General features: G+C 37.1%; 1 protein-coding gene across 2 annotated transcripts in view; it reads left to right on the top strand.

Moving 5' to 3' along the window:
- LOC106784078 (disintegrin and metalloproteinase domain-containing protein 10-like) overlaps positions 1-16,031 on the top strand; it is a 129,281-nt gene that overhangs the window by 78,048 nt on the left and 35,202 nt on the right. For both annotated transcript variants that reach the window (XM_014743197.1, XM_014743198.1), the window contains one exon: positions 15,586-15,874. In XM_014743197.1, the coding sequence (XP_014598683.1) occupies positions 15,586-15,874 (289 nt within the window). The remainder of the gene's footprint in view (positions 1-15,585; positions 15,875-16,031) is intronic.

Genomic DNA, 16,031 nt, shown 5'->3' with positions numbered 1-16,031 from the left:
CTCTATATGCAAAAGTATTGCGCAAGACCAAAATATACACAATAGATTCTCGTGAAAATCCCTTGAAACTCAACGATGGTATCCATGCAAAATATCTCTCGCTATATACTTTTCTCTTTATCCCAAGAAAAGCTGATTTTATGGTAGTCGCTAATGCGAGCTAACAAAGAGCATTCTTAACCGCGTAGCGTAACTAGGCTAACGTGTATCCGTTATGTAGGAAGACAATATTTTTTCTACGTTAAATTATGAAAGAAAAATTATTTGGTATTTTGTAACGTTGCTGCTAGGAATATATAGTATAGTGAATGCATGTTATAGGGGTACCTAATCTCCCTCTCCCTCTCCCTCATCTCCTCTCTCTTTCTCTTTCTCTTTGAAGATTCTCACAGTAAGACAACCACACAGCCTGAAGCAAGCTATATTGGGGTCGAAAGTCGTGTACTTACCCTTAATTAATAAACCCACCAACTAGAACCACGAAACGTCCTTTTCCTTCTCCCTTCGCTTCTACTCTATCATCTCTTCCAGTCTTTTTTCAAGCGTCTACGAGTACGTCGAAGAAGGTTCATCTTTTTGAAAAAAAAAACAAAAAGAAAATCTTGATCAGTTTACATTCCAATTAAATTTAATTTAACGCGATCAATCGTTTAAAGTATATCTATAAATATTTTTGCGTACAAACGAAAGAATTTCAAGAGAATTGGTATACGAGTAGGTATATATATATGGTATATATATATGTATATATATATATGGTATATATATATGTATATATATATGTATAACTATCTAACGTTCAATAATGCGGATTAGAAAGACTAGCTTTCGTAATAATTAATTACATTTCGAATGGATCCTCCGTTCTCCTTCCGTTGGATACTAAAAGGTTTCTCTTCGGATTACAGTCGATAAAGAAGATAGGGAAACTTTAAAAAGTAACAAAGAAAAAAACAACATTAAGATTTAAGGATTAACGTTCCAACGGGCAAATCCGCTATAGATTTTTTAAGCCGGTTTCCTAGTTCTTGAATATCCACCAAATTCTTTGCTACTCGTGGTAGTATTCCGTAGAGACTGAGAACAAGATTTTAGGATATGGATAAAAAAAGAAACTGAAAAACGAATCACGACACGTCGTATCGTTCTTTGCATAAACGATAAAACGAGGTAAGAGATGGAGAAAGATATTTATGATTCGAACATCCTATTGTGTGTCTCTCTGTCTGTTCTAATTTTATTACTTATATGTAGACAAATTTTTCAAATGTTCGAGTTATGTAAAACATCCTGTGTAGATGAATGTATATATATATATATATATATATATATATATATATATACATATATATCGAGAGCTTAATTTTATCGTTGAAAATTCGCACCGAGTGTTCTCCATCTCGACCACCCCTCCTCCTTTACCTCCTCTTCTCGCTTTTACGGCGGGTATTAAAATGGTTAAAGTACGGGAGGACGAGATAGCCCGTTTTCTCTCTTTCTGATCATATGCAAATGGCAAGGGTAAACGGAGCCGAGTAGTAACGTTTACTTTAAACTTCCAACGAGAATGTTCCTTTTGCTCGGCCGACGTGGAAATTGAGAAATAGAAAGAATAAGAAAAAGGAAAAGCGAGAGAGAGAGAGAGAGAGAGAGAGAGAGAGAGAGAGAATGGGAGTGTAAAAGAAATAGAAGACAAAAAAAAACAATCAGATAAGAAAGAGAATATAACCGAAAGAGAAAGAGAGAGAGAGAGAGAGAGAGCAATCGGCAATCGTTGGTACGCTTGCATTTCCGACAACATCCTCCCCTACTTCCTCTTCTTCGTAGCATTAAATTCCACACTTAACCTCCCCCCCCCTCCCGCCCCCTCTTCTAGCCACTATGTCTCTTCCTCCCCTTTTACTTTTTCTTTTTTTCTCTTTCGAACCACACCACGCCAAAGTTTTCCCTGAAAGTTCCAAACTTTCTCCTCAGCTTGGCCAAACTAGAGTAGAGAGAGAGAGAGAATATGTGCGTGTATGTGTGTATGTGTGTGTGTGTGTATAAGAGAAGGAGGGAGAAACAGACAAGAGAAGGAAGAAGATGGGTTCCGCCCTTAACGAACCGTACTTGCTACCGAACATGCGTTCTCCCCTTTTAGAGGCTACTCCTTAGCCTTTTCCTCCGTTTTTCACGATGACGGATCGTCTTGGAAGCTTCTCGTTCGTTCATTCGATAGAGATAAAGAAAGAGCTAGGAGAAGGAAGATGTTCAGAATCGTATAATGAAAAAAGGAAAAAAAAAAAAGAAGAATATATATAAAATAAAATGTTCGTTCAAGGATTCTTAAGAAACGAGACACAAATGCGAGAGCTAAGATGCAAGTTGGAAGTAATCAGGATCTTTTCTAGGCGTATATTAAAAGTGGACGAAAACAATGAGGCCGAACGAGGACGAATCAAAAGAAAGATGATAGTGGAAGAAGAAGAGAAGATGAAATATTGAAGTTTGAAATCGAGACAAAAGGCTGAGGATAAAGAAAGGAGGAGGAGGAGGAGAAAGAAGAAAGAGACAATAAATGAATCGAAAGGAGGATAAGGATGAACGGTCGTGGCAGAGAACGAACAGGATGTTTCTGAATGGATAAAGAAAAAGGATGGAAAATGTTCGCGTGGGACGTAAGATCTCATCGAGTCTCTTGTCGGATCTCGTTAGGAATCTGCGACCACCGAGTGTTTGCTTTCCCAAGAGTCGGTGTAGAAACGAATCACAGGTCGAGCGTATGCTCGCCCGTACCTTCCATCAACGAAAAAAGAATCCAAACTCTGTATCTCTTTCTCTCTAACTTTCTATCAAAGGGAGATAGATAGATAAGAAGGGAGAGAGAGAAAGAGAGAGAGAGAGAGAGAGAGAGAGAGAGAGAGAGAAAATTACGAACAAGTAGAAAAAGCAGAGAGTCGAGAAAGAAACTGCGCTGCTGCCTGGAAGCTACGTCAAGGTCGTGAACGGAAGGATTCTTTCGGATAATCCTACGGCCGCTTCTCGAGGATAATAATACTCTTTCTCTCTCACTCGGACGAAAAAGTTCTCCTTTCCGTGAGGGATGGAATTATCTCTCGTAAGGCAAAGCTTCCAAGAGAATAGGAAGAGAAGTAAACGCATCGGTAACGGTTTAATTAAATCTCTTGAATCAGACTGATGGTGATTAAAAGCGCCTAAAGACCCGAAAAGACACGAATGTTGTTGGATCGGGAAAACCCTTTTTCATCGAAGCTCTAATTATCGTCGGATTAATAGAGAAAATATTCTTCTTAACTAAAACTCTTACGTTTCTCGTTAAAATTAGAAAAAAAAAAAAAAAATAAAAAAAAACAAACAAAAAAAAAGAACAATTTATAAGTAAATTCCAGGGGCGTAAGGTTAATTTAAATTTGTTTTTCGATCCCGAAGAATTTGCATTTCAAACACTCTCGGCAAAGTGAGTTTTATTGAAATTTAATGGCACCCAAAATAAATGATTTTTACTATTTATCTTATATATAGCTTGTGGTTATATTATATCGCGTAAACGAGAAAACCCTATATAATTTTTTGTAAACTTAGTTAAAGGCAAATTTTTATTGCCTTTAAAATGATGTATTACGAGATATAGGGGGGGGGGTGCCATTTGAAATTCTTAAGTAGCGCTAACTGGGGCGGAAGAAGTTCAACTTCAAATTTTATCAATATTGGTTTTAAACTTTCCCCTCGATATCTAAATTAACGTGTTTTCTCTTTAAATCAAAATTACTTTAAATCAAGAGTTATTAACCGTGGCAAGTTTTACAATGAAGGCATTGTACATATATTTCAATTATTGTTTACTACTTGCAAATCGAATAATACCTGTAAATCAAGACACGAAAAAAAGATCAATTAAACTGAACAATATACTCGTACATCATTGCATACAATTTTTTCTTTTACATGACGATATTCGAAAGTATACAAGAATATTTAAAACCTCTGCAACAAGTTTTAATGAGTCTCGCATTTTTGTGAAACAACTCGTGTTCTCTGGTTCTTCCTTTAAATGAATTCATCTGCATAAACACATTGATTCTCTCGAGAGTTTATGTTCTTCGAATCTCTTTATATTTAAGTTTACATTGTTACTTTAAATAAGCCCCATGATCCTTTTTCCGATGTTCAGTAGAATCCAACTACCGATGTTAAGACGATGTCATAAATGCAGTCGGTTCTAGGATAAACTGTCATTCTATTTCCGATTAAATGAGAAGCTACATGTTATGCTAACGCAAGTTGAAAAAGGATTGCGAGATTTGTTCTCAACGCGAATAAAGAATAGAAAAGAAACAAATGATATTTAACTGCAAACCAAATAAAAGAAGAAAAAAAATAAAAAGAAAATAAATGTTTTCTTTACTCTTCGATCTCTCTGTCCCTTTCTTTTTTTCTTTTTTACATCTTCTATGTTTAATTCGATACAAAAGAATATAAGAAAAAAGATTGGCATAGGAATTGCAGACACATTGAGTTCGAAAAAGGAATCAGACAAATAGGAAAAAGAAGAGGAGAAGAATTTTACTCTTCTTCTACGTGCCTTCGATACAGGAAGGTACTTTGTTGCGTGTATAATGCATACAGGAGAATCCATTTGAAAAGTAAACATTCCCGTTTCAATGGAGAAACATATGGTATAGCACCACTACGGTTTTATAAGCCTCGCGCACAGGAAGTGGATGGCACACATTGCATAGGTGCGGAAGCTTTGGTGGTTGTGTAGTGATAGTATACTGATGGTGATAGCAATGTTGGTGACTATGTACGCGTATCGCAGAGCTCGGATTTTAAAACTGCTACGGGCTTACCCGATGCCAGTTACGAGGATAATAGCGGCTCGACAACTTGACCGGCTTTACCAAAATATTTTTCCTGTCGCTGCGTATTCGTTTGTACGAAATGCTTTAACCTTTCAATACTTTTCAATTTTTCTTCTCTCGTTGTGTCGAATAGCTTTTCCTTTTTTGTTTTTTTTTTTTTATTTCTTTCTTTCTTTCTTCTTTATTTTTGTTGCAAAAAATGTAGATGCGTTTTTAATGGAAATACAATTGTGATCCCTAAAATATGCGATATCGACGTAAATAATTCGTATCGACATGAATTATTCCTCTAAATGATAATACACGTAAATTAATTGTTGAAATAATATATTTACATTTTTCTATACACACAAAAAATTGAAATATATAGAATACTATCGTAATCATCCGACTGACACGCGTTAAGTAGAAAAAAAAAAAAAAAAAGAAAAAGGGGGAAAAAAGTTATGAAAAATTAAAAAATCTGATAGAGAAATGATGGTGCAAAAAATGTAAACTTTATCAGAGATATCCTTTCAGGAGACTGTTCGGAAATTAATGATAACTCGGTACACACGAAGGTACCCGATGAAAAGAGAGATGAAAGGAACGTCCCTTTCCTTTGGGGTTGTTAACTCGGCCTCGTCTTGCTCGATAAGATCCCCCTAGAAAGCAGTAAGTCGCGAACGTGATCCGCGAAAAAGGTTCGAGTTTTTCCCTCTCTCTCTCTCTCTCTCTCTCTCCCTCTCACTCTCACTCTCTCACTCTCTCTCTCTCTGTTACGTGATCTTCTACCAACTTTTCTCCGAGAAGCCATCGAGTTTCGTATGTATTACATCGCCCACAATGTAAAACGAGTTTAATCCGTGCTTCCACCGAAGAATCTGCGAGAAGAGAAAAAGGAAGATGAGGGAGATGAAGAAAAGAAAGAAAGAAAGAAAGAAAGAAAGAAGAAGAAGAAGAAGAAGAAGAACTCTCTTTTCCTCTTTCTTTATAGATAGATCGTCCAAACTATTTTCTTCTGTATCGATTCCAGCTGCCGTTATCGAGAAAACTTTGCTTTCGCTGGCTAGAATGCATCCAGAGAATAGGACACTTTTTTTCTTAATACTCGTTTACCGTTCTACCGGAGCTTTAAACGATTTCGCAAGAAATTCTAGAGATAATGTCTTCCAAAACGATTTCAACGCGATATTTTCTTATTTTTCTTTCATTTCATCCGCCTTAATTCTTACAAATACGATGAACTTCGTACGAATCTAACATAAGACACGTACGAGTTATATATATAAATAAAACGCGAAAAAGAATTAGGAAGACGGTGAGATAAAAAAGGAAAGAAAAGAAAAAAAGAAAAAAGAAAAAAAGAAATAAGGAAAAAAGAGTCACAGGATCTCCCCGTATTGTAATTATCATTAGTAATATAAGACCTGATTAAAGTTTCACGACGGGTAACACGTTGGTAATTAAGTTTTCCGAAGTTTCCCTTAGCAGGCCACAAAACGAAGATGGGGAAAACAATAACTTGGAGTCTCTCTCTCGCTCTCTTTCTCCCTCTCTCTCTCTCTCTCTCTCTCTCTCTTGGCTAGGTAACTTTACTGACGTTATTCAAGGCTCCTAACGATAAGAAGTTTGACGTGCAACATGAAAGAGCAAACATTGCCTTCCCCTTCGAGAGATTTCAAAGTGCCTCGTGAAATGTTCTCTCTACACGGTGAAAAGGGACGCGTCGACCGTGTGCGATGCTTCTTCTATACATCTCTCTCCTACTCTTTCTATCTATTTCACTCCCTCGCTCATTCACTCAGTCAGTCACCCTTTCAGGTACGTAAGTATAATGACGAGAGACTGACGCACAAGATCACCGACGTCCCTCGAGAAAGACGTGATTCGTGTGTACGAGACACGCGAATTACGAGTTTATCCTCTATCATTGAAAATTCTTCGAAAAATATATTATTCTCTACCTGACATATTGAACAAGATAAAAGGAAAGATTATATTGTTCGTTAATATGACAGGTAAAAAATACGGTAATGGCTTTCGAAGGGTGCACGCAAATGACTTTCGTTTTCTCTTTTTTTTTTCTTTTTTTTTTTTTTTTTTTTTCAACCGACCACGATGAAAAGTATCGAGAATTATTATTCATTTTCTTTTCCACGAGATAAGAGAGAAGTCGACTTTCAACAAGCGATAGAAAAATAAACGAAATTGGATAACATCTAAAGAAAGCGAGTGGGAGAGATTCGCATTTCTCTCTCCGGAGATTCTCTCTTAAAAAGTTTTCGATTCGTCGAAGAGTATAAAGCAGGGGATGGGGTAGAAGAGAAGAGTGGGTGAGTGGTTAGGCGTTGAAAACACGAGCCGATGACAGTGTCGTTATTTCGCTTCCGAGATTTCCTCCGGGATCTCGTTAGGATCCATTTTCCATTCCCGTGTTCGATCGTCTACTCTCTCTCTCTCTCTCTCTCTCTCTCTCTCTCTCTCTCCAAGTGTTTTTCGCACTGCATCGAATCCACATTTCGCTTCTTTTCCACGGGAACCCCCCCCCCGCCCTCCTTCTACCACTCCCACCTTGCGCACTCTTCTCACCTCTTTTCATTGCATATGCCCGTCCTACCAGTAAAAACAAAAATCCGATATTTATTCGACTAGCTGTCAATTTGTTACCGTCGCCGTCATTCGTCGAATTAAAATCGATTTCACACGTCGTAGTCAATACCATTACGCGAATTCGATCGATATATACACGCGCGTATATGAAAAAAAAAAAAAAAGAAAGGCCTTCCGGCAGAAATCTAATCTCCTCTTTTATCTCGATAGCAGCTTTCGAAAAACGAATAAATTTCAAAGGATAACGAATTTCGAGACCAATAAGAATAGAATAAAAATTCGTTATTGTGATATATCAATAAATAATGGGGGAGGGAAAAAAAAACCTAATAGATACGGCGCAGAGAATATTCGAACACGAATAATTATCGAAATTTGTTCTCTCGAACAATCGATCATCAACGGCTGCGTAATTATCTTTCGTATTTAAAAAAAAAAAAAAGAAAAAAGGCGTGTAGCACGCGGCATAAAAGGAGCCGCTTTATGGTTGCGTGTCGGTGTATATGGGGGGTGATTGGTAAAAATGTTATAAAAGTTTGAAAACCTTTGTCAACCTCGGAAGAATAATGAGCTCTTATCGATCGGAAAGGACGTGGAGTAGTCTAAAAGAGGGCTTAGATAGAAGAAGGGCTTTCCAACGTTACTGTAAGAGATGATACTAATGATTTCCGTAATGAGCTCCTTGAAATACATCGCGCCAATGAAGAGGAACGCGTGCGAAGGGTGAGAGTGCGAGGGATGATGACGAGGGTGGAGAAACGTTGGTTGGGAGAGAATGGAATTGAAGGGAACGCCATTGTATGCCAGATATCTTCGAGCCACAATGCAGTACGATGCACTACCGACCGCTAATTCACGACGTAACGAGCCTATATCTGCTCCAATTTGCGATTGGCTTGATAGAATCCAATGAGAAGAGAAACAGAGACCCTGAGAGGAAAAGAGAGAGAGAGAGAGGATTGGCCAATTACAAGCCCGCGAAATTCCACGCTCATTCGCGATTCTCTTACCACCCCTATTGTTTCTTGCAGTCGCGAGATGTTCGTTAAAGAGAAAGAGAGAGAGAGAGAGAGACTTCGAGTCGAATAATTCCAATAATGGTCGATTTGATAACAATAACAATACGAACGAAATTGTTACACGAACTAACTCCGCGAGAGTATTTCTTTCTTTATTTTTATTTCATTCCTTTTGATTTGTCCAACATTTGTTCTTGCACAATTTTTATTATTAAGCCAATGCGTTTGCCACACTTTCAAGTAGCTTTCCGATTGAAAACCGAGTTCAATCGTTCAATCGAACGTACGCTGCAATCTACGAAATGTCCAATAAAATGAAAAAAAAAAAATGAAAAAAAAGAACGCGGAAAAAGGGAAAGAGAGATGGAAAAAAAAAAAAAAAAGAAAAATACACAAACTAAAAATGACGAGTTTCGGAATAAAAATATTACCTGACCGTACAAATCAAAATATACGTTTTATAACAATGAATCATACAATATCTCTTCGATAGTGATTTTCGTCGGTCGTTCGATTCGATTAGGCTCGAATAAAAATATCTATACGTGGGTTCCCTCTCGGAACACGTTTCCCCACTTGAATGCATAACAACAACAAACAAACAAAAAAAAAAAAAAGAAAGAAAAAAGGAAAATAAAATTGCAGATTCGTCGCAGTCAAATGACCGATCGTGTTCTCGTAACTCGCAATTGAAGTTGAACGGGAACGTCGATTACGAGAGCAGTGCTGCACTCCCCATCAAGATTAAATCGTAAAACGGATGGTACGTAGAAGAGAGAGAGAGAGAGAGAAAGAGAGAGAGAGAGAGAGGGAGAGAGAGAGAGTCAACTCACTTTGGACGAGAGGGTGCGGAACGACAAAATGGAAAGCCCTTTTTTGTATTCGTCGCTTAATCCCAACGGTGTCGTCGGCAATTTTTCAAAGCGATACGCCACTAAATGTTTGTATCGAGCCAATCGGCTGCGTGTCGAAACCACGGTAATGATTGAAAAGAATGGCCCATGCTCTCGCAAGCAATATACGAATACCCATATATATATATATATATATATATATATATATATATATATTGTCTATATATATATATAGACAAACACACACACACACACACACGGGCACACACATGTACGCAAATATATGCGGAGTATATACATAGAGAGGAGGACAAAGAGTAACTGACGATGCAAGAGTGAATGAGAGAGTAAGAGATATAAAGAGAAAGAGAGGAGATCCGCATCAATCACCGGCGTTGATTGCGAGGTTTTACCGCTTAAACCGGCGCCAAATAACGGCCGCTCCTGCCATCAGCATTAATTTTCGTAACCACCAATCCCGACAGAATACACTGCACTCGGTCTCTCTCCCTCCTTCTATCTATCTATCTATCTATCTATCTATCTATCTATCTATCTATCTATCTATCTATCCATCTATAACTATATACACATATACGTAGTTCTATATCTCTTTCTTTCTCTCTCTCTCTCTCTCTCTCTCTCTCTCTCTCTCTCGTCCACATAGATGCAACTAACATAAGCATCGAACGCAAAACCCGATCCCAATGCGACTACTAAAAATAAATACCGGCTACACGTCAATGAAATTATGAAGCTTTCTATTCTCCACGGATGTTGCTTCATGATGGATAGGGAGAAAGTGAAAGAACTCGCTTTGGGAATATTCGAAGAAAAGCGGGTGAGGATGCAAGTGTGGGGTGGCGTTCTCTCTCTCTCTCTCTCTCTCTCTCTCTCTCTCTCTCTCTCTCTCTCTGTATCCTGTTTCCCTTGGCGAAAGAAATCGGTGGGTTGCTCGAGATGGGTAAACGATGCGTTCCGCTGCTTCGATCGTGGTCGCTTTTTCCTGCTGGTTACGCTTCCCCGAGCGTTAAAACCTTGCTAAATTCACGATATCCACCTTGCCGCGGGAACGGATAATTAGCGATAATTCGATGGCGTGCAATTAAATTGAATGAATTTGCAGGTATTTACCTTAGCGAGGTTTGCCAGGACGTTTCGTACCATAAACGTATTTCGTCTGATAATAAATATTGATGATCGCTGACTGTTTGACATTAATTGATGTGTTCGCGGCGACAACGAATTTACCAAAGACGATAGAAAAATTTCAAAGATGACGATGATGATGATGATGATGATGATGATGATGATGATGATGATGATGATGATGATGATTATATTAATAATAATAATTATAGAATAATTATATGGCTAGAATGAAATTCCTTCAAAATCAAAGATAAAATTGAAAAATTTATCGAATTCCTATCGATCGAACGATCTACTCTATTTTAACGATCAAATTTTATCGTAAGAACGTAAATCAGTAATTTGTGCGTATTATTAGTGGGTAATTAGCAGCACTCTGTGGTAATTTATCGAGCCGAATTAAATAGAGATGGGACAAACAGGCCTGCACGTATTTGTATCTTCTCTTTCCCTCTCCCTCTCGCTCTCCCCCCTCCCTCTGAATGTGTATCCTGTGCGTGGCTTACGAATTAATGATACTGATTTTCGTTTCCGATCATTCCACGAATTAAACCATCCCGTCGTTTATCCCTTTGCGCATGTCACGTGACGTGCATTTGCGCACAAACTACGTATTTTTGTCTTTTTCATCTCTTGATCCTCTGACAAATGTGTGCACGTGTATTCCTATGTATATGTGTGTGTACTTGCAAGAGAAAAAGATAGAGAGCTAGGTTGGACTGTCCATCGTTGAATATATTAACCTCAATTCCGTTATTGATTTACGTTAATGGTACCTCGTTCGTTGTACGCGTATAGTAAGAGAGGACGTTGTCAAAAAAAATTTGCAACAACTTCCGGAGAAAAATGAATGAATTGAAAAAGCGCGCAAAAGAGACAGAGAGAGAGAGAGAGAGAGAGAGAGAGAAAGAGAGAGAATACAAAAAATTCAATTCGCCAACAACGGTGAAACAAGGGGCAAACGTATGCGTATGGCGTATCGACAAATTGCAATTTTTGTCAAACATATTCATCCTTTCCGTCGAAAAGAGAAATGTGACAATCGATTAATGCATTTTCACGATAATCTTTAAACTCGTTGCTGTCCTTGCGGTAATAGTAACTATTGTCGATGAGAAAATGACGAAAATCTAAAGTTTTCTAAAACGCTATTAAAATGTGGTTTCCGTTTGGTCCTGTTCGTAAGAAAAACTTCGTATTAAAAGCTTACTTACTTACTTACTTACTTACTTACTTACTTACTTCCTTCCTTCCTTCCTTCCTTCCTTCCTTCCTTCCTTCCTTCCTTCCTTCCTTCCTTCCTTCGTTTTTTGTAGAATAAGTAACAACTTGTAAGAAATTCTAAGGGAAAGCAAAAGTTCTCTCCCTTTTTTTTCTATTTTTCTCTTGGCCGCTAATAAATATTCTCCAGCGAATGTTATCATTACACCTTGACTTCAATCTTATTCTACAAGCACCAACACCATCGTCGTCTATCAATCTTTCATCTCCAGGAATACAAAATTGCTCTACTTCGTTCCAAGTAAAGCTGCAAGCTTTCTCTTCTCTTCTCTCTCTCTCTCTCTCTCTCTCTCTCTCTCTTTCTCTCTCTTTCTCTCTCTCGTCTCCGAACGCGTGCTTTCGACGGATGAACGAAGCCGATTTTCACCAAACGATCCATGAAAAAGATGTATGTATTGAACGAAGCACGAATGAAGCACGAACGAACCAAGAGATTTCTACGAGAGTATTTTTCACGAGAACCAACACACAAACCCAATTTTTTTCTCTCTCTCTCTCTCTCTCTCTCTCTCTCTCTCTCTCTCTCTTTCTAGAAAGTTTCAACAGGACGCGGAGAGCTCATTTTTTGACTTCACGACCCATGAACCATGATAACGGATACAAGGTTTCTTTCTCCTTCTTATATTTTTCTTACACAAGTATTTTATTTTTTAATACGAAAGCAGTTTACTCTTCGAATCAAATATTCTAAGGGTTGGCTTGTAAACCAGTCGAATGAAATGTATTATTAAAGTAATCAGGTTTAATTTTTCAAACGTTTAATCATGTGGATGTAATTATTTTTGTATTAATCCAATATTGTACAAGAATTTATTAATAAATCAATGAAAAGAGAGAGTTGAATAATTGTTAATGTCAATTGACTTATGAATTGGCCTGTATTTAATATTTCATTTTGTCTCGTTTTATTTCAACGAATAAAATATAAATGACTCGAAACAGTTTTAAGAAATAAAATGTGAATCAAGGAAAACGTTTCGTTCCCATAAGATTTCTTCGGATATTAATTTTACTTTAGAATACTATGGAAAAGTAATGGAGATCGAGCAAGAAGACGGATCCTTTCGAGTGTACGAGGTAGAAAGAAAAGAAACATTAAAGAATAAAAAAAAAAAAAAAAAGAAAGGGGGAAAAAAAAGGAAAAGAAAAATCTCGATCCGTGTACATACTTTGGAGAGTGGCTTTTACGCAAATAAACAAAGAAGCTTACGCTTGCGAATAGTAAGAACCGCATGAAATGAAGAAAGTAACATATGAGAGAAACAAAGACAGACAGAGAGAGAGAGAGAGAAGAATAGAAAGAACGATCTAGAAAATAAAAAGAGACGTCGGTGTGAAGAGAAATAATGGAAAGGTGAGAAAGAAGGAGAAAATATAGAAAATTGTGAAATGCTGGCCTGCAGGGATGTGTTATTCTCTTATATGCCACACTCTCCGTCACTTTACAAACCAGATATCCACTTTTCGTAAGATGTACATATATACAAAGAAAATGCGATATATATGTATGCATATACGATTTCAAAGAAATATGACTTTCGTAATAACAAATTCCGAATAATATCGTGTGTGTTTTCTTGCGATAAAAATAATATTTGTTATATATAATATATATATTATATAGAATGACATTTATTTCATTTTGCATTTAATTAATATGATCTGATCAAATAAAATCGACTACTATTTATATAGGAGAAAAATAATCTTAATAATAATTGCAACAAAAAATGTTGCGATTTAACGGTAGAAAAAAAGCTATCGGATATTCTCATTCGCATTCCAGTTAAATTCGGTTGTATATCAATCGTGAAGGTCGTCGGCGAAGGTAACTAAAGAGGTTCGCGAGGGTAAGGAACGGGGAATGGAAAAAGGGTACGTGTCCCGAGGGCGTAGGACCTACGCCCCGGGAATTTTCTCAAAATTTCTACGTCGTTCCACACATAAATTTCGTAAGGGATGAAGCCTTCGACGTAGGACCGCGTAAGAGATGGAGGGATAAAGGATGGTGGGGGAGGGAGGGTTGGTAGAAAAGGAAAGAGGAAGATCAGGATTGGAACGATGTCAGGAGTGGCTCTCCCATATCCTTTCTACGTCTGCGGCCTCAGAAAATGGATAAACCTTGGTGGGGTCGATCGACCGAGTGATTTACAACGAGGAACTTCTGTCTCTACGGAGCAATCCCTTTCCAAACCTATAAAAAGATATTGTTCTTTGTCTTATTCTTTACCTAATGGACGCTTTAATTCTTTTTATTTTTCCTTTCTTTTCAAAACACGAAGGGACGATTTTGGTTTAACCCTTTTAACTGAAATAACGATAATATTATCTCTATAATTCTTTAATACTAAAGATGATATCGTAAGTAGAAAAAGTATAAATTATATTATTTATACGATTACTCTTGTATGCAATAATAATCATTGATTTTATGTCCTATAAAATAATGTATATAATTAGCCTTAATTTGAAAAATAATAGGTTCAGTTAAAGCTTCGTAAAAGTATTACATGATAAGGTGCAAAATAAGGTTTTGTTGTTGTTGAAAAATATAAACGTGTTTGTTTCCTTACTTGGAGACGCGTTATCGCATATAGGAGTCCACGTGCAACGTTATCGGTGGTGAATTAACAAGCAGTTCGGTGCACTGGCACGAACTTACTTTCGTATTCCCTTTGTCCAGAATGAGGAAGGTAGTACGTGTTCGTGGGAAGAAAAACGTCAGACGAGTAAAGAAACGACTACGAGTAAAGGAAAAGTCTAGCTACCTCTTCCTTCTTCTTTCTTCTTTTTCCTATCTCGCTCTTCTTCCTTCTCAATACGTCCTAGGAAAGATATCTTACATTTTATTCTATCTATCTCTTTGTCTTTCTATTTTTATCTCAATATCTCTCGGCATTATTCACGATATTATATTTTCCGCGCCGACAGTTAATGCAATTTTATTCGACGAGGCGTGCATCCTCTTTTAATGCAACGCGTGAAAAAAGATTTTGTTTTTTTATCAAGCGTATATATATATTTACGTACGTGTGAAATAATATACGAGTGACTTCATAAAGCTCGGGGAAAAGAATTATTTTGCTAAACAATGTTCTTAAAATAAACTAATTACTTCATACTGTTATAAAATGTATATTGTATTAAGTATCCATGTTAAAATAATGAATTCGATACTATTAATGACTTCGAAAATCAATAATATGATAAAGAGAAACGATTCGTTATTAATCTGTAAGAAAATAGAAATTATGTTCGCTTATTAAATAATCTTTGAAAGTTCGTTATAGGACGAACATTAAAATAAATAAATAAAAAAAAATGATTTGATCTCGCGTTGTAAAGAATTTAATCGATCCGAAGAATATTTGGTACGGCTTTAAAAAACATTAGCAAGATAATATTTTCTTTCTCCCCCATTTCTATCATTTTGATCGTACAATTCAGAAGAACGTTATTCCTTCTCACCTTTCAACGCATACGCTGGCATATAAAACAAGTAAGCGATTTCAGGAAGCAATACGACTCGAAGGGAATATAACCGTGAATCTCTCTTCGATATTCGCACATTCTGCAAATCGCGGGATATGATATGCCAAACGGTTTCGTAGAAAAAGCTAAAATAAAGACGACGAGAGATGCAAAAGTTAGAAAACAGAAGAGGACCAAATAGCGCGTAAAATTGAAGAAATCGTTTGAAACATTTATTTATGTACAGTTACGGATAGACTACACTAATATCGACAACAAATATTTACGTAAATGATTAGAAAAATGATTCGTTTACGAGATATTTTGTTTATATTTCTATGTGTTTTTTTACAGATGACGAAAATTCTTTGGTTCATGGTATGGTCACTTCCGAGGGTCTTTTCGATGGGACCATCTTCACAGCTTCCGATGAGATTTACATCGAACCGGCTAACAGATATTCCTCTTCATCCGTCAATTGTCATCGGCTTAATTCCGGAAACGATTATCGATGCGGAAACCAATCCGATGATCTACGTCATCATCATACCATCGCTTATCGTTCGAGAGATATTTCTGTCTTACCAACGCAATCCTGTGCCAGCGAGGAACTTTTTCATCGAACCGATCGAAATCCATTGAGGTGAGAACATTTACGATCTTTCCAAAAATATATCATGTTATAATTTTATACAAAAACTTATTTCTCATTCAAATTTTTGCGTATCCCACGCAACGAGTGAGTAGGGCGAAGCACCTAGGCGTGTACGGCCCTGCCAAGGCGTGAGACGCGTGCGACA

The sequence above is a fragment of the Polistes canadensis genome, unplaced genomic scaffold (genome assembly GCF_001313835.1).
Source record: "Polistes canadensis isolate GaletaPanama2010 unplaced genomic scaffold, ASM131383v1 scaffold_30, whole genome shotgun sequence".
NCBI lineage: Eukaryota > Metazoa > Arthropoda > Insecta > Hymenoptera > Vespidae > Polistes > Polistes canadensis.
This window is presented reverse-complemented; position numbering and strand designations above follow the sequence as displayed.